Source organism: Alligator sinensis, unplaced genomic scaffold, assembly GCF_000455745.1.
Source record: "Alligator sinensis unplaced genomic scaffold, ASM45574v1 scaffold388_2, whole genome shotgun sequence".
NCBI classification, from domain to species: domain Eukaryota; kingdom Metazoa; phylum Chordata; order Crocodylia; family Alligatoridae; genus Alligator; species Alligator sinensis.
In genome coordinates, this window is record NW_005842102.1 from 2,333,864 (window position 1) to 2,352,353 (window position 18,490).

The following is an 18,490-nucleotide window of genomic DNA, read 5'->3' on the forward strand; positions in this document are numbered from 1 at the left end:
CTCGTCCTGCTGCTTGCTCCCAGGCCACAGCACCGTCCTTCTCTCACCACACCTGTGCAGGCAAGCAGCAAATTGCTCCAGGCGTGCCAGGGGCCCTGGAACGGAAAGGGTCCGAGCTAGGACCTCCCATCATGGCAGGTCCTAAGGGTTACAAGGACCAGACAGCACGTGACAGCACTGGGGGAGGGGGGCAAGGATCTGTGCATTTCCATCTCAGGTTTGAACACCGTTCAATTTAAATGATTAGTTTAAGTGGCCTGGGCGCAGGGCTGAGAGTCAGTGTGGCCCGAGAGGGAGACCCGGCTCTGACACCGATGCAGCATGCGGCCTTGGGCAAGACACGTTGCCTTTACACTTCGGTTTTCTCCATGCTTCCAGGGCCCGGGAGGAGGGGGAGTATCTACACACGGCCCTAGCAAGACGTAGCTCTCGTGACATGCTGTTAGTAGGGATCCAGCTCCTTTACATGCACAGAGGGAAGCCAAAAGCCCTCCAGTTGCTTCTCTCTTTCCAAGAAGTAGAGCGAGGCACAAGTAGACAGGACAAAGGCCAGGCAGTCACCCCTACTCAGGAGCCAAGACGGGGGCATCCCCTGCTTGATAGTGCACTGGTGGCAAGGTTGTCCCTCTATTTTCCCCCTCTGCTATGGGCTGCCCGTGTCCACCGTTAACAAGAGCCGAGCTGCAGGAAGTCTGCAGTTTGGGTAGTGGTCACATCCGGATGGAAATCCCTAAGGGTGCATGGGGCTGGACAGAGAGCCGGGATGGAGGCTCAGCCAGGCCACGCGAGTCGAATAAAGCCAAAAGCAACTCCAGAGAGCTGCAGCAAGGAGGCCTCCACGTCCTTCTGGGCTTTAACATCCAGCAGATAGTTTCTCAAGCGGGCCAGGCTCCCTGAAGATGCATCACCGAGCTCCGAGGGTCCCGGGGCGGCTGGGGGGATCATTTTGATCTTGACCACAGTTCGGAGGGTTGCTGGTTCTGGCCAGGTTCCTCTCAGCACAAGCTGCTGACCTGAAAGCCTGGATCCCAGCTGAGGCTTGACTGGGTTTCACAGGTTGCAGCTGGCTTTGCTTGGAGAGGCCCTCCTCTTCTTCCTTCCCTTGGCAAGGCCAAACATCCGGTGACCGGGTCCCACAGCTCCGCGTCTCAGCAATCCCTCATTTTAGGGTTAAACTTTGCCAGGAGTCTGCTGCATTGGGCTGGCAAACCCTGGAGAGGGAAGAAAGAGCCTGGTGGGGTTTGCTTTGTGGGAACTCTCCGCAGCCTTTGTGCAACCTGCACCGTGCCAGACCAGACTGGAGGGGTGCCCCGCTAATGGAGTATTTCCTACTCAAACCCACATACAGATGCTGGTATTTGCACATCTACAGCACCCTTTTCCCAGAGACCCGGGCAAAGAAGGCAGTGCAGGCTCACAGCAATGTGATGCCACCGTGCCCCTACCTGCTCCGAGCCACCCCAAGCTGAGGTCTGGTGCGTGGAAACGACGGTCACTAACAGGGATCTTCCAGGGTCGTAGGAACATGTTGGTCTTTTCTGTGCCACAGGGCGCCTGGCCGTCACCCTGCCCTGGCAATATCACAGACCACGAGGCCGCACTGTCCCCTGACACCGTAGCCATAAGGCCCTGCCAGGTCCTGCGCTACATCACAGGTGAAGTGGCAGCTGGAGGACAGATGGCAGCTTTGCTATTCTCCCTTCTGTCCCAGTTTCCAGAAACCACAAACCTTTTGTCACGTTCCTTCTCCCCACCTGGCCCCTTCCCAAGATGCTGTCTGTCCTGCTTCCTTATGAAAAGCAAAGACCTCCCTGGTCTGCAGAGCCAGGCTCTCCCAAGGTCCCTTGCCATGGGGAAAGGCAGTCAAGGCCCCAAACAGGGAATGTAACACAGGGGATCTAACAGGAAACCAGAGGTGTGATGTCGGTGGGGTCGCGGGTCTATGGGAGCGTGCGGTGGGGCAGTCAGTCCCGTGGGACTCGCACACATAGGGATTTACAGAGTTTCACATATGGCATCGCACAGCTGCCTCTTGTCTGGGCCGTGCTCTTGGCTCAGGGGACTGGTACTGCCCGTGCTAATCCTCCCCGTGGAGCAGCACAGACACGCCAGGGGCACGGTGACCTGCCAGGGCTCTGGCGGTCCGAGCGGCACCTAAACCACCCTGTCAGGATTGGGGAATGGATCCGAACGCTTCCGAGAACCCATCCCGGGAGCTGCTGGCCCCGCGCAGCACCTCCTCCTGCCTGCTTCTGGCCCGGGGGGAATAAAAGCCGACGGGGAAAGAGCCAGGTGACCACCATCCTGGAGCAGGCTCAGTGCACGGCTGGCTCTCCTCTGCTCACGCCTGCTTGGTGAACGGGATCCAGAGAAAGGCAGAGCGCGCGTGCGAGGATGAGTGGTTTTGGCAGCCTGTCTCGAGCCCTCTCCTGTTCGCCTCATTGCTGGGGAGCGAGGCACTTTGGCTCTGCAGAGGAGTCACCGCCTCAGCGAGAGCGCGGCGCTCACTGTGCTGTGGTTTCTTTCCAGGGACCGGCGCCACAGCCGAGCCTGCCCGCGCCTCTGCAGACGGGCTGAGAAGCCGCGAGCCCCTCGCAGGGATCAGCATCAGCGTGGAAGGAGCTCTCGGGGCGGCCCGGGGGACCCCTGGAGAGCCCGGTGGAGGAGGAGTCGGGGCTGTGGGGACAGGGCAGCAGCAGAGCACCACATCCCCAGACCTTGGGGGTGCCGCCAGCCAACCTGCACCTGCCACGCAAGAGAGGCAAGGGCCCAAGCGCTCGTCGGGCACCGCCAATGCTGGCTTTGTGGAGGACCCGCCGCCCTACTCTCCTCCAGACCCAAAGATGCTTCACTTGCTGTACCCGCCGTTCCAGGCCCCTGGCTCAGGACAAGTGCCCATCACGTACCAGCCAGGACCCGTGCACCACCCTGCCTGCTCCCAGTCGAATCTACCTCCTGTCTTCTTCCCTTACGCGATTGTACGTAGCCTCTTCGCACTCCTCTCGCCCCTCCAAACCCGCACCCCTCCAGTTGCCCCTCAGCAGCATGTGGCAACACGACTGCTGAGCTAACCAGGACTACGTCCCCCTTACACAGCTTCCCTCCAAGGGCCTGTCTTCCAAGGATGCACGGGTTGGGAGGTTCCCCTCCCTTCTTCCCACAGCAGACAGCAGGGCCAGAGGGCCAGCCTTGAGTGCATGCAATACAAAATGACTTCATGGACTTCACAACAAGTCGTGGGGCCATCCCATTGCTCTCCCCCTTGGCAGGGTCAGAAGGGAACACGGGCCCGGTGCTAGTCTGTCCATGACGTAGCTCCTTGACAACTCCCAGAGCCCTACGGCAAGGTCCTGAGAGCACGGGACGATCTCCGGGCAGTAGCATCAGCAATCCCTTGGAAGGAATGGGGTGGGTGCAGCGGGTGCCTTTTCCACGTCACTCTAGTGATGCCAGGCAAGAGGTAGCCCAGGGGATGGCCCAGGTCTCCTGGCATTAAGAGCCCGCTTTGCTCTGCCTTACAGTACAACGGGCCGCCTGGCACTGGGCTTCCGGCACCCGTCAACAGGAGACGTCCGCCCAAGGACTACATGGTGGAGTCCGTGCTGGTGATGATCTTCTGCTGCTTACTGACGGGGATGATCGCTCTTGTGTACTCCCAGGAGGTAGGAAACATCCTCAGCCTGGCTCCTCTCAACGGAGCCCAGGTGATCTTGGCAGCGGGGTCCTCTCCTCATGCCCCTGCAGCGTGTGAGGGATGGTCAGCAGTAGCAATAGGATACACTCAAATGATGCTAAGAGGTTGCTGTTGCAGGAAGGCTGAGCCACGGGGTCCCTGGTCGTAGCTATTTGGGGTAGCAGAAGGAGGGAGCAATTCCAGGAACAATCCTTTCTTCTCCAGAGTTGGCTCTTGGCTGCACCCTAGGCACGTGACAGCACAACTCCTCCGTGAACCCACCAGTCCCCATTCATACCCATGAAGAGAAAGCCTTTTCCGGTGGCCGTAGGGGACAGGAGTAGGAGCCACAGTCTCAAACTGCAGCACAGGAAATTTTGGTCGGAGTTGAGGAAGGGTTTGCTGCTGGTGGGGGTCAAGCATTGAGACAGGCCCCTGGAGAAGCGGTGGAATCGGTGTCCCTGGGGAGTTGCAAGAGCGGGCTGGACAGACGCTCGGCTGGGATGGTTTAGTTGGGAATGATCCTACCCTGAACGGGGGGCTGGACCAGGTGACCTGAGGAGGTCCCATCCAGCTGGAGTCCCAGCAGTAAAGATTTGGCCAGTGTCTCTTGGGGCAGAAAATCCTAGATACCAAGACACTGTGAAACCAGCCCTTCCTTTTTCTATTAGTCTCAGTAATCGTGAGCTGGCAAATCCAGACCCACAGAGATATGTAGGTGCTACAGAAGTCCGTAGGAGGGAGATCCCCCCTATGCTCGGCGATCAGGCCTCTTGTGCCTTTCTGCTTTGCCAGCAGCACCGTGCAGGGGAACCGTGCCCTTGGTCTGGGGGTCTAGACAAACCTCAGAAACTGCCACTGTCTTCTCATTTGCTGACATGCTCTTCTCCCCACCTCAGACACGAGCAGCCCTGGGCAGAGGAGACCTCATCCAAGCCAAGCTGGCATCCAGGAAAGCTCGGACCCTGATCCTCTTCAGTCTGCTCTTCGGCGTGTTTGTGTCTGTCAGCTGGGTCATCTACGTGGTGGTGGCTCTCTACATATGACCATGCCCGGGAGACAACAGGATGCAGCACGTTCTCTGCAGAGCTCAGCACTGCCGTCCACGTGAGCAGCAAAGGGACACATACCTAGCTGGGGGCTAAGAGGAGTGCAGTGGTACAGAGATCAGAGGGTCTCCCCCACCTCTGCCCCAGCAGCCAGCAGGGATTGCACAGCACGGGTACATCTTCGGCCTGTGTTTGGCGCTGCATTTTCTTCCTCCAGTGCAGTGACCGTACAGGCCCTGCGGTAGCCACAGCCAACCCAACCCAACCACTTGCACCCAGAGAGCAACAGTCACAAGGAAGCAGCAAAGCCAACACAAGAACAAACCGCCCTGCCTCATCCTGCCCCAGGGGACGGGAAGATAAAGTGACCCAAGCTCCCCCAGGCTGATTGCCGCATTGCTTCACTAGCCTGGTCCCAATCCCAAAACGAGACCTCACCCCTATGCCAGGTATCAGGCTGCAACAGCTGCAGGACCCATCAGCCTCCGTGGCCTCATTGAGACCCTGGGAGCTCTATTCCCAGAGCAACTGCTTAAGGGGAAAGCAATGAAAGCCCACAGTAGGATGAAGCCAGGGAGGCTGCAGTACTGAAGCCCTCCCCTGACAAGGGCATCCCACGCTAAGTTCACCCTTGTTTCACACCATCAGAAAAACCGAGCCTGGAGGACTCTTGCTTTGCTCGTGCTGATCAACGATCTCCCTAGAAACACCAGAGCAATAGGAGTCGGCAGAGGGAAAAGCCCCGCGGGATCAGCTGAATTACGCTTCCCCTTGCCGCACAATTTGTTTTGGACAAACACCCAAAAGATTATCCCATTTTATTGGACTGACACAAGAGATGCTATGAGCCTACCTGAATATAAGCTTCTAACACCCAGAATCCAGGTTAAAAGCAGAGACCAGCCAACAGAAGCTGTAACCCAAAAGGCAGTGTTATTTCTGGATTCCCTAGGGATCACAGCCCAAAAAAGCTCATTATAAAACACCCTCTTTTTAAAAAAAATAGGAAAGAATTTAAGAAACTCTATTACAGGGAAGCTACAAATAATTTTCCCTTCTCTTTCTGTTCCTGTATTTACATAAAAATAGGTTTAACGCAAACTCACGTTTCCACGTGTCCAGCCAGGGTACTAGCTCAATCCTGAGTCTGATGCACTTTGCTCATTCCTAAATTTTGTGCCCTTAGTGGGGTACTTCTAGGGTAAGGTGAATGCTTTGGACAAGGGGTCTTGTTTGCCCTGGATCGCCCTTTGGAGCTGGGCTGCAGCACAGCCAAAGTCCCAGATGTCGAAATACCAGGAGGAAGCTGCAGGATGGTTGGATGGCTCAAGCTAAAATCCCTCTGCCTTCCTGTGAGCTCCCATGCAAAGCTCCAACTTTGTGCTTATGAGCAGTCCTGACCCCCAGGCACCGCATACACACGGCCCCAGCCCAAAAGCTGCTTTACCTGCACTGGCCGAGGAATACTGCATGTTTGCTGCTCCTGCCTCTTCGCACCCATGCAAGCAGCCCTCAGGGAGTGGCCTGCTCGAACGCTGGTAGTGGTGTAACATCGCACGTGTGAAAACCAACACGATCAGTGCAAGGTGCCCGGCTCTGGATGCACAGAGCTGAGCTTGCTCTGCGCACGCGTTCAGCGTCCGGAAATTAGCTAACTCAATCATATTTGCAGGTAGGTCTGGGGGAGCACAGCGATGACCCGGGCAGGCGATGACCACAGCAGCGAGACAACCCAGAGGCTTTTAACTGGGCATGGAGTTGTGCTGCAGTAAGGGGCAGGATTTTCACAGGCTAGCCATGCTTCCAGCTTGTTTTTTAGAGCCATTATCCATCCCCTGTGGTCCCAGCCTGGGCTTTTCATAGCACCGCTGCTTCCGTTGATAGCCTCTTAGGGAGGCTGGTCTGGACCCAGCAGAGCAGTTGCAGGTAGGAGTGCCACTAACCCAAGGAGAACCACCCCCCACTTCCCTTCACCATTTAGCAACTGCCTATGGCCCCAGACCCCAAAGAGCGGGTGCCGGTGAGGCAGGCCTGCCCAGGTCACCGGCCACAACCAAGCCCGAGAAGCAGGATGATCCGGACCTCTTACCTGCGTTAGGCAGAAAGCAAATCTCTCCTGTCCGCCACTGGGAATTCATCCAGTCGCAGGTCCAGAGCACCCAACGCCATCTCCTGGGCTCCCTGCCTGGGCTTTCCACAGCTCCATGCTTCCCTGGACAGGCCTCTGGCCTGCACCACGCTGGGCCTGGCCTGGCACCAGCAGAGCTGCCCTCTGCCCCTCACTCCCAGCCTCCCTGCTGCACCCAGGCCCCTTATTCACAGCACGGATGTAGCAGGGTGGCCACCAAGCCTCACCCATCACCATGCAAATGATAGCCCCACACCTGGGCAGTCCTCCCGTGAGGGGGTTGCAGCAGACCCGTGTCCACTTCTTCGGAGCTACTTTGGGCAGCACTTCAGCTGCCGCATTACAGGGGCTTCTGCATGGACCAGGTGGCTCGCTCCAGACCCAGCATCCCCAGAGGGCTGAAACAGCCTTGTTGAGGGCCAAGCAATGCAGTGGCTCTGCTGCAGCTGGTTCCCACTTTGGGAGCGAGGCTGAAACAGGGTTGCCTACAGGAACTTCCAGGACACCTCGTTTCTGCAGCCTGGCCACAGCCATAGCCGGGAAGCGACCCCACCACAAACAGCTCAGATGGGCTCTGGCAGGCTGCCATCAGTTCTGCCACTGACTTGCTGCCAGGCCTTGGGCCACTCCTTTCACCTTGCCTCACTCAGCACCTTCGTCTGCAGGGAGGGCGCGTGCTCTTCCGCCCGGCAAGATCCCCAGCAGAGATGCACTGTCACAAAAGGCCGAGAGGTGGCTGACCAGGTGGTCATGGGGCCCGCGTGCAGAAAGTGAGGCCAACCCCCTCCCTCGGGTCCTGCCCCTGTAACAAACTGGCACAGGAGTGCTCAAAAATACTGGCAGCATCTACACATCTGCATGGGGTTAGCTCTGAGCTATCACCTCTCCAGGAGACAGGCCTGGAGGCAGCATCTGTTACCCAGGCAACACGATCTGAACGGGTCCCTCAGCTACGGTTGAGTACGACTCAACCTTACGCACGGGGACCCTCGCAGAAGGGGACCGTGGTAAGCACAGTAGCTTGGAGCTACACGGATAGGAGAGACCCATGATTACAATCAGCAGCGAAGCAGGAGGCTGTGGCATAGTTCACCAAGCATAGGCAGGGGCATGGGAACCTGAGATCTATACTTATTTCTACCCTAAGTCACTTCAACTGTGCCTCGGTTTCCCCATTTGTAAAGTGATCCATGGATGGAAAGTGTTATGTAAATGCAGGATGTGATTAAAGCCTCGAGAAAGTGGAATCTGCTCACACAAGGGCTAGCCCCTCTTCTCCTCTGGTAAGGGGCAGCAATTGCTTTAATGGAAGCCAACACGGCAGCTTGATGTCAGTCTACTTCACTGCAACCTGAGCGGGGAATAAGGGTCTGTCTCAGGCCCCTGAAAATACTGCTGTGCTCTGCTATGGGCCTGCTTGTGAGATCTCACACCAGCTTGACCTCAGTCCCACCAGATGCTACCCGCGTTGCCCCTTACACAGGAGCAGGAGTTGACACCTCTGTGCACCTGGCAGGCCTGAGCTCTTAAAACACCAACAAACCGTCAGCACTTAAGCCCAGCAGCTCCTTTGGCCAACATGGAAAAGAAACCACGTCTGGGATGTAGCACGGCAACTGCTTAAAGAGAGATGTTACACAAAGCACACGGGACAAAATTAGTAAAAAGAAAGGAACAGGCAAAGTCCAAGTCAGGAGGCAAAGCACCCTACGTAACGAGAGAGCAGTGCAATGCTTGCAGAAAGGCCCGCAGCAAACAAGCGACATAACTGCTTCCCTGTTCGGTGCTTTAAAACGCTAGACCAGCCTTTCAATTTATCCTCGCCATAAAAAAGAGCGTGCAGGCTCCATCCGCCCTGCTGCTCGCAGCATGCTTGCCTGTGCAGTCTCTCCCACTGCAGCTTGCAGTGGCTGGAGGCAATGCGGTTTTCGGGCCAGCTCTGATGTGGCACTCTGTGCACCACACCCTGCAAGCCCATCCGACCGGAGCGCTGCTTTTGGTATGCGACTCAGTCAGTGTCTGAGCATCCTGCTCTCCAATCTGGCACATGCTGGTTATTTCCAGTGGAATTTTGAACCTTAGCCAGGACCAGAATAGCCCATGAGCACTGCATTTCCAGTCATCCGTTTCTCCCAGCAATTATCCACAGGCGCAGCGTCCATCACAATGACACTTGCTGGATATTCTGTGACACACGCACACCCTCCTTCGCAGGGTGTAAGGGAACAGAATTCCCCTGCCCCTACACACACACACACACACACACACACACGTACGTGCTACATGACTATGACGATGCAGAGGTAAGTGGTATTTCATGAACAGTACTTCCTTGGAAAACACCCCTGTTCTGTAGCAATGAATGGGCATAGGCTGGGGAGCAAGGGGAAAGGGAAAAAAAATGTCTTGGTTAGAAGGCATGCGAGACAAAAGCCAACTCAAGAACAAGACCCAGGCAGAGGCAAACCGTAGAAAACACGAGGCCACACCAGCTGGAGAAGTGGGATCGATTGTCACTTTAATCCACAGACCGCGGCATGCACTGTAAACATGATCGTTAGCCTGGGTTCTTTATCTGTGTTTATTTCTTCTTAAATATAAAAGTTACACATTTGAAATGTTTGCAGGAAGATGTCGCTATTGGGGCTGGGTTAGTGGTAAATATACACTGTAACATCTGGGGATGGCAGGAGAGGCTTGGGGACCGTGGAGCCGGCCGGGTTCAGGTCACGCGGGGGACGTCCCGTGTCTGGCACCCATCCCTACACCTTTCCAAATATGGCTGCTGTCATCCTAGAAACACAGACGCTGGAGACAGCCCTTATTTGGCCTCTGCTTTGCTATTCAGTCAACGCTGTAGCAACCCTCGACTGCAGAAAAAGGAAGTCGCCCTCAGGTCTCTGCTTGCAAGAGGAGGCTGGACCGACCATGAGAACCGCCGTCTTCTATCCCGCTCAGGCATCGGGCTTGCCAAACACAGCGAGCCGTGGTGTGAGCCCTCCACGTGCAACAAAGCACTTGGACTGCTGCTGACAGGGAACTGATACATGATCTTACGGTACATGGGAGAACATTCCCGTGCCCCTTCTCTGTCCAGCTTTGCCTGCACTGGCGCTCTAGGTCACCCCAGTTCTGGCTAGGTCCTTTCATGCACCTACAATTGAGAGAAAAGCAAGCAGGCTGAGGCTTACCCATGGGCGTCCCCCAAGAGCTGGACTTGCCTTCATGCCACGCAGCGTGCCAGTAACGGGATCCTGCTGACTGCGGCTAACCATCAGTTTCCCGGTCACTATTTGCAGAGAGCTGCTCAAGCAAGGATCTCCCAGGGTGCAGCCAGGAAATCCACATGCCCACTTGTGCAATGGCAGGGAGGGCTTGCCTTTTGCAGGGAGCTGGCTTAATGCGCACGGGCAGCTGTGATTTGTTCTGGGCTAGTTCCCAAAGGGTCTTCTTCTCTGGCGTTCGGTGACAAGGCAGGATGTAGAAAACAATGCACACGTAGCGGGGAGGGTGGAACTAATGGAAAACACCAACACGTGCACCTGCGGGGCTGGTTTTAGGACAAGGTGCGTTCCTGCTGAGGTCAGCTGGGTCCTTTCATTCCCCGTCACCTCTTCTCAGCAAGAGCTGCCTCAGACATCACCCCAGAGGGAACGCGACACGCACATGCACGTGTGAGGAGCTGAGCCAACGTACTCTTGAAATGAAAGGACAATTTGAGCGACACTGCCACGCACGCATACAATACTGCTATGAATTGCCTACGCTCTGCTCTGCTCTGCAAAAATAAAGTGGCGTGTTTGGAGCCAGTCAGCAGAGGAGTCTGCACCAAACGCAGGTCCTATTTGCCTTTTCAGACTTTTTTTTTTTTTTTAAATAACTTATTTACAAAGAAAGAAAAAAAATCACTTCCTGCTTCAAAGTTGTTGAACCGTTGAACGATTGCAAAGACTTTACTGTACGTGGCTTCCAGCTGAAATAAGCAGATTAGCTACCTAAGAATGAGCTCTTTAACTGTTTTTCTTTTGAAGTTAAGGGCACAGTTTCCATACTTGTTCTGCTAGTTTTTTCCACCTCAGGAGCTGTCTAGGTCTAGCCAGGATTCATCTGTTGGCCTCTTACTCCTCCATATTCTCTTTACATCAAATGCAGCCACACGCAAAGGATAAATCATGCTGTCCGTCCCTGCTCACTCGCCGCGCTTGTTCTGAATGGCCTTTGGACACGGACACTATAAGACATGATGAGAACCAGCCTGAAAAATTAATCTTGCATCTGGTAGGGTGCCGGGAGAGGGAAGGGGGGGACATTGTATGGTATCTACAGAACAACACACTGGTTTAACCTTAAACCAGTCTAAAACCAGGGTTAGCTGAAGAGGTGCAACACCCTTTGCAAAAACTCTGATTTCACTTGAGCTGGTCAGAAAAGAAAGGTTTTCACAGTTACATTGACAAAATCCACTCAGCCAGGATATTGCAGCATTTGACTCGAGTTGCTTCAACACGCTCCTTCAGTGAAAATGGTGCCAGTCTGGGTGCAGACAAGTCCTGTTTTCTGCTTAGATATATTCATTGAAAACAAAAAGGAAATACACAGTTTAAAAAAAACCCCAACAAAAAACTACCCTTCAACTGAATACTGAGGGGTGTCGTCCCATCTTGGGCCATGCAGATTGTCACTCAAAGCTGCCACAACACAGATCAGGAAAGACTTTGCAATCGGTTTGCAGAAGGAAGTGCTTATAGCTCTGACTTAGACAAATGACAGGTGTAGCAAACACCAAACTGCTAGTGAGAAATAAGTTAAAGGATGCTTGTGGGGAAAATTCCCAGGTAAAACCTCTTAGGATTTATAGCCCTAAGACAGCAAGGTTCTGTTCAAATCCTCTACAACAAAAAAACCCCCAACCCAACCCCCCCCTCCCCCCCACAAAAATACACATGATCACTGTCAAGTGACTTGCACACTGTGGTTCCAGAACAGGGCCTTGTCAGGCCAATTAAAATCTACAACAGACACCTGAAAACACGACCAACACTGTAAACAATTGATGGAGGACAAACGAATGGGAAGGGGGAGGGTCTGACTGGTCAAGCCTAGCTGCATTGGTGATAAGGACACATCCTCCAGAGGCGTGAAGATGGGGAGAGGGGACCAAGGGATTGAATAAGGCACATGGAACAGACTGGGGTTAACGTGGCATGTGAAAGTAAATGTGGACCCTTCCCCCTTCCATGACATGTGGGGGTGTCTGGGCCCCAGTCATTTGGGACTTGGCTAGGCTGGGCAACTTGGCTTTGCCAACTGCAATGAGCTCCTGCAGCTTTTCTACTATCGAGATCACAAAATGCAGCACCAGGGGGTACGAAGAGGGGGACGACAACAAGGCTGGGGGGAAAGGATGATCAGTCTTAGCGTCGAGCTAAAGCCTTTTCCTTTCCACCTCGGCATTAAGGACTCCGGGGAACACACCTGCTAGCCCTTCTGCCAGGGTCTAGGTGCCTTTCTGTGCACTCTGTTCCAGACACAGCTGCCCCAGGCCTCCATTATACCAGCACGTGGAACAACATTATTCACGAGTTGTGGATTTTATGCACGGCATTCTGCACATTTTCTTTTTTCCTTTAAACCCACTGGCATTCAGACATGCATGAAAAAACCTCCAATGGAACCTAAATACTAGTATATACAAATGGCCAGTCTCATATACTACAGTATTTACGGTGCAATAGCCAGTACCATTGCTAAGAGATACACGTCTACAAGACAGTGACCCACAGTACCTTGGCTAGTCATTGCTTCCAGGGATTGGAGGGATTACTGTCATTTAAATAATGAGATTCAAGAGGGGAGCATGCCATGACTGGAGACAGCAGCCCCCTTCCCCATGTCTTCAGTGCCTCTGCTGTGTCTGTGGAGGCGGCCTTCCCTCCATCAGGAAGGCCGGGGAGATCTGGGGCACTTAGATTTGCCAGCCCCTGTAAACACAAGCGAGCTCTTTCAAACTGGCACTCCTCTGGGGCAGAGGGGGAGGCTCTCTTCACCTGCCCCTGCCCCTAGGGAAAACGTGATTGGAGATGGCACTGCACAGGAGAGCTGGATGGGAAGGCAGCGAGCATTCCCGGTTCATGCCGGCTGCTGAATCGAGATCAGCAGACAAGGTGCTGGCGGACGCTGAGCTGCCCCTCCCTGCATTTGCAGACTGGAGCTGGAAAAACGTGCTTACAGAGATTCTCCTTCCCAGGCTCTCTCTTCCCCGGTTTAAAGCTGATTCATGGCACAGAGGGACAAGGGGTGGAAGAAGGAGAGTGAAATGAGCTCTGGGGCCTCTGGGCTTCTGCTGTCTAACGAAAGATGGCATCCATACACATTCCCAGCTCTTCCGTTGAGCGACCCCAGCCTTCACAGGCCCAGAAAAGCCAGCAGCTGCTGTCAACTGGGAGGGAGAGTGCGACATCCAGTAACAGGTACGAGTTTGTTGCTCTGGTCTCAGAGCTGCCCTCTGTGCAGCAGTGCTCACTCACACGTTCTCCTCCTCCTAGGTCTTCTCTTCCCTGTCTGTTTTTCGCCTTGTTATATTCCGAGGCTTGATTTTCAGAGACAGTTCCCACAAGGCCTCCTCGGCCAGATGGTCACTGAAATCGTTGAAGAATGAGACTATGTCGTCATTTCTTTTGATGTCATAATGTCTGAAAAACCAGAGAGAACACTGCAGTTAATGTGATGACTGCAACACGCTGGGAGCCAGCCTCATCCTTGGCGAACCCCTGACTGCTCTGGAAGACGCTCAATGTTCTAGTTCTACCATCTGTACAACAGGGTCGACTGCTTAAGGTAACAATGCACTGGTCAAGGAGAGGCAAATGCAGTGTTGATCTTTGAAAAGGGAACAAAACACCAGCCTGGCAACTAGCATGGACCAATTATAATGGCAATCGCTAGCAGGACACAGCATGAAAGAGAAAAACTATGAAGACTGAAAGAAGCACCAGCAACAAACGAGGCTGGAGAAGAAATAAGCTGAACTTCACAAAAGGACCAGTGGACACCTTGTTTCATGGGAAGCTTAAAAACACGGCTGGAAAATGCTTTGGTGTGCATGCTGCCAGGATTACGTCTGAACCCAAAAGGGACAGGGACTGGATCCAACTTCAGACCCAGCTTTCTGCTGTCTCCAGGATTTGGGTATTCTACGCTGTCCCCTCCTGACTTCACGACACTCCTTTCTTAACTGGGTTCCTTCTTTGTTCCAGCACCAGAGTATGATCTGTGCCCCCCGTGCCCTCTCTCATCTCCTAGGGTATCAGAGCAAACAGTCCCAAGTCAGATTTGACTCCCTCCTCAGAGAGACAAACAGCCAACTGCACTTACACTTGCTGGAAGCACCTCATGCTGTCCAGAATGTTAAACTGCTGCCAGCGTTTGGAGAAGTTCACTTTGCCATCGATGTAGTCTGGGTTCCCCAGATGAACAAAAGTCAGGTCCTGGAGAATGAGACCACTGGAAGAGAGATGGGGGACAACAGGCAGGGAAAAGGGAGACAAGTCAAGAGCTTCAGGTTAGTCACAATGACTGAAAGACAACCAGAAACCCCTTCCACTGCTCAGTGTTGCAGCAAAGTTTAGGTCCAGGGTTCTTAACCAAACACAGCCATTCCTTTCCTAGACCTCAAAAGTTCTTGTTGCCATGTTCACATTTGGGACATCCTAGAGAGGAAGCACCGGCACTTACATCAACGGCACGGGGGGTTGGGCTCTGCACCAGAGGAAACTTATCTCCCTGCAGCTGAAAGTGAGGACAAGACACAGGGGAGTTTCCACTGACATAATTCCCAGCAAGAACAGGGTATGGCGGCTTCAGTTTCCCTGCACTGTTGTGCAATGCGGGGGATGAGCTCTACTTCTGAGAACGTGGCTGGCAAAAGCTCCCTAGGGGAGGCACAGGATCTGTATGATTTCCATTGCCCTTCTGCACTGGCTTGCCTGCTGACAGTCCTGAATGGATGGGAAGCTGTAGCTAATTCTGTGTTTCTGCTGCCTCATCCAATCAACTTTGCACATAGGTAATTGGTGCTAGGGCAGATTTATTTTAGTTTTACTAAGAGACCCAGAGAGAATCTGACATCTAGATTACAGGACGTTTACAGTGAAGGGAAAGGCCTTGAACACTTCATTTGAGCATAGACAGTGAGGATGTGTGTTTGCAAAGTCCTAGTTTACCAGCACTTACAGTTTGCTGAGCCAGGTGTGTCACAGCCGGCTCTGAATCAGCTCTGACTGATGATTCACTGCAGGTCAAAATCCAGTAGCTTCAGACTTCTCAGAGGGAAACTTCTCTATTTCTACTCACAGTTCTAGGAAGGGATTCTAGTTGACTGGCTTGTACCAAAGGTCCAGATACCTCAATCTCTACTCTGCTGTCCCTGATTCACCTCTGTGTCAGTGTCCCCGGGTGTGAACTTCCTGAAGGGTGGTGGGTTATGGTACACTGTACTGAGGGATCAGGCTAGAGAAATCCCAAGTCGAGTTATTCTGTGAACGTGCAGGAAGACTGGGCATTCTGCCATTTCCGGCAAAGGGATGAGCTGCTCCAGTATCAGCACGTATGCTTCTCAGTGCCAACAGAAATCCAGAGCTCACAGGACCCAAGAACAGAAGCACTTGAAGGAATCCTCCTCGGGGGATAAGCATTTGGGAAAGCAATTAGGGGAATGAGGACTTAACGATTTCAACTTCCAGCACTCACAAGGTTTGAAAGCAACTACAGGACTTCTAGATATGACTGTACTTCAAGTCAAGCACACCTTGAACTGCTGCTACTCACAGGTATGGTATACAGGGAGGCTCCACCTCTGCCAGAGCTGCTCGGTAGGCACGGAAGGATGAAGAGCTGTCGATCAGTGTACAGTACTCAGCCAGGCCCTAGGGAAACACAAAGCACACGCTGGTACTGCTGCTACCCTCTCTGCACCTGGGTGTGTGGAAATCCCATCCGCAGAGACCAAAGCCAACTGGGACGCAGCAAATTCTGCCAAAAGGTTGAATTTACCAGGGCCTGTGCTTAGCTAGGCAGACAGAAAGCCACGCACTTTGAACATTATCATGCCTTCACCATGCATAGACATAGGGTCCTAGCCTGTAACAGTACTGGCCTGCATGCAGTTTTCAAAGTAGGATGCTGAAGGAAAATGCAAATTAACAGCTTTTTATGAGAGAGACTTTATCATTACACTTTATCGACTGCACTCAGGTTTGAGTTACTAAAACCTAACAAACAATTTTACGCCATAACTGCATTCATCTTTCGCTCTTAAACACAAGAACTCCTGTGCTTCTCACCTCTGAGGTCTGCTTCTGCCACTCCAGCCGTCGGATGGGTGCCGAATCCAGTGCAGAAAGAATGGCCAGGTAGGAGTTAAAATTATTCAGCTTCCTTAAGTGCTGAGAAGAGGGAGAACATCAATGAGCGAAGCGTTGTGAGGCTTTCTGGCAACAAGCAGTGCTACACCTAACCATGTCCCACACTGCTATTTCCATCCTGCATGACATGCAGAAAACAGCCCGCATCAAGCAGTTACCTTCATAATCTTGATAAATTTAAGGAGCAGCCTCTCTCTGTCTTGCGCTTTCTCCTGGAGCATAATGATTGAACGGACCCTGGGAGGACAAACGAAACAAAATGGTAACAGGGATTAAACCACTCGGGCTGGGTTATGATCTGACGGTTCCTGCTGCTTCTCCTGAAAAGCTGGTAGCTAACAAGCACTGATCGATGATGCTGAGAAGTGCCCGGTGCTTCCCTGTCATGTTTCTTCTCTGTACGGCTTAATCAAATGCTTTAATGCACAGACCTTCCAGAATTCCCTAACGTGAGAGCTGCCTACAAGGGTGCACTGCTGTCCCACAGAAAGTAAGGCTACTGGCCACAGGGGATGTTACTGGGCAGGTGTCTCCTTTGCTGCTGTTGAAGTGGACTGGCAGCAGCAGAATTTCACTGAATCACCCATGTTCTGGATGTGCTTAACTCCTTAATGGATTTAGCCATGCCAGTCCCCATGGCTTGGATTTTCATACAAGCCACAGCATTAGCTGACAGATCAGTTCTCTCAAGAGGCCTGTTTTCAGACTGTTTATATGGAATAGCGCCTGCATTTCTATACAGAGCTCAGTTCCATGCAAAAGGGATGTGTGTGTACTCAGGTACATGAGGTGGTGCTTGAAGGGTCTCTGTGATATCAGCCATAAATCTGGGAGATGCAGCAGTTTCCACAAATGTTTGTGTTCCTGCTATTCATGAGTTGTTTGCAGAGTGGTCCATCATCCATTCAAGGAGGAAATAAAACTGGGTAAGAAAAGATACATCTTGCTATGGCCACACAAACCCACTAAGACAGTCACAAGGGAGACTGCCTCACAGAGAGTTTTCTTGGACTCTAGGGGCACTAGTGATGAAATGTTACAGAGGTGCCATTACTGTAATCTCCTTACCAGTAGGACATGTTATTAAAGTGCTCAGTGAACTGTGTCAGGTTGGGACTCTTCTCTTCATTTTGCTCTTTTGCCCAAAGCAAAACTTCTGGGATCTGGGAAAGGAAGGGAGAGGAACACATCATGCATTACAACAAGATGTCTCCTTGTGGATTCCTGTGTCACACCCCTGAGTTACAGCTCTCCCCTGACACAAACCCAGCTGTCTTCTACAAGGATGACAGGTGTATATGCAAGGGCTGTCAGAAAACAAAACCAGAGCTTGCAAACAGCTTTTGTTAGAACCTCTCCCACTGCCCCAATCCCTCCTCTGTACCTCTATTTTATAGAAGAGCTCGGCATCCAGGAGAGTCAGCTGCTCAGCTATTTCGTGACTATGGAAATCATGCAGGGTTCCTGGCCTGTGGAAGACAACGAGTGAAAGGTAACAACTAATGAAACCCTGATTCACCTTGGATCCTTTATATCATTTGCTTTAGTGAGCTTTCATCCCTCTCAAGGAAGTCAATGGAACAGAGAGAAATCAAGTGTGAGAGTGACCAGACCTCCGCCGTGTTAAACCACCTGCACATCAGTGTGTCCCCAAAAACAGCCACATTTCCACACTAGACTTTTTAAAAAAGACCATCCCTGCAGAGGAGAGGAGCACATACTCTCCTGAGCGCACACAGCCAGTGGCATGACTTCCCTATCAACAGCAGGTTTCCATGCCATCATATTTACCACACCCTTTCCACTTCCCTTTATCCTGCAGCTGTAAAATCTCAGGACCCCTGTCCTCTCAGGAAATTCTGCATGCAAGTCCTCCTGCTCCTCAGACAGAGCCAAGAACATGCTGCTTGCTCCTCTCCTCAGCTACAAAGAGCCGGACAAATTTTGCTCTCCAGCATTTGGAGCTGGGAGACCATTTACATGATGCCACAGGGCCTGAAATTCAACATGACAGGTCCCTGCCTGGGTCATGGCAGATGTGTGAAACATCCCCCTGCCTGAGGCAGCCAGTGGGCCTGTTGCATTTTGGCCTCCTAGGCTTTGCTGCAAGAACTTGCAATATGCCACACTCATGCCTCCTTCCATCCGTCTGAGAATTCTGACTTGTGCCCTCTCCCCTTGCACAGCCGAAGAAGGACAGACACATTCCTCTTCATTC

General features: G+C 52.8%; 2 protein-coding genes across 2 annotated transcripts in view; one reads left to right on the forward strand and one right to left on the reverse strand.

Annotated features, from left to right (window-relative positions):
• The first annotated feature begins 1,348 nt into the window (after positions 1-1,348).
• PRRT1B (proline rich transmembrane protein 1B) lies at positions 1,349-5,816 on the forward strand. Its single transcript, XM_025204962.1, has 4 exons — positions 1,349-1,655; positions 2,530-2,978; positions 3,522-3,662; positions 4,573-5,816. The coding sequence occupies exons 1-4, from the start codon at positions 1,349-1,351 to the stop codon at positions 4,717-4,719; spliced, it is 1,044 nt and encodes a 347-aa protein (XP_025060747.1). The 3' UTR covers positions 4,720-5,816.
• A 3,601-nt stretch (positions 5,817-9,417) lies between these two features.
• RAPGEF1 (Rap guanine nucleotide exchange factor 1) overlaps positions 9,418-18,490 on the reverse strand; it is a gene marked incomplete at its 5' end in the record, with an annotated part of 111,072 nt that continues 101,999 nt past the window's right edge. Inside the window, 7 exons of the mRNA XM_025204935.1 lie at positions 9,418-13,542; positions 14,225-14,353; positions 15,677-15,774; positions 16,192-16,293; positions 16,431-16,509; positions 17,341-17,435; positions 17,657-17,741. Of these exons, the coding sequence (XP_025060720.1) occupies positions 13,392-13,542; positions 14,225-14,353; positions 15,677-15,774; positions 16,192-16,293; positions 16,431-16,509; positions 17,341-17,435; positions 17,657-17,741 (739 nt within the window). The remainder of the gene's footprint in view (positions 13,543-14,224; positions 14,354-15,676; positions 15,775-16,191; positions 16,294-16,430; positions 16,510-17,340; positions 17,436-17,656; positions 17,742-18,490) is intronic.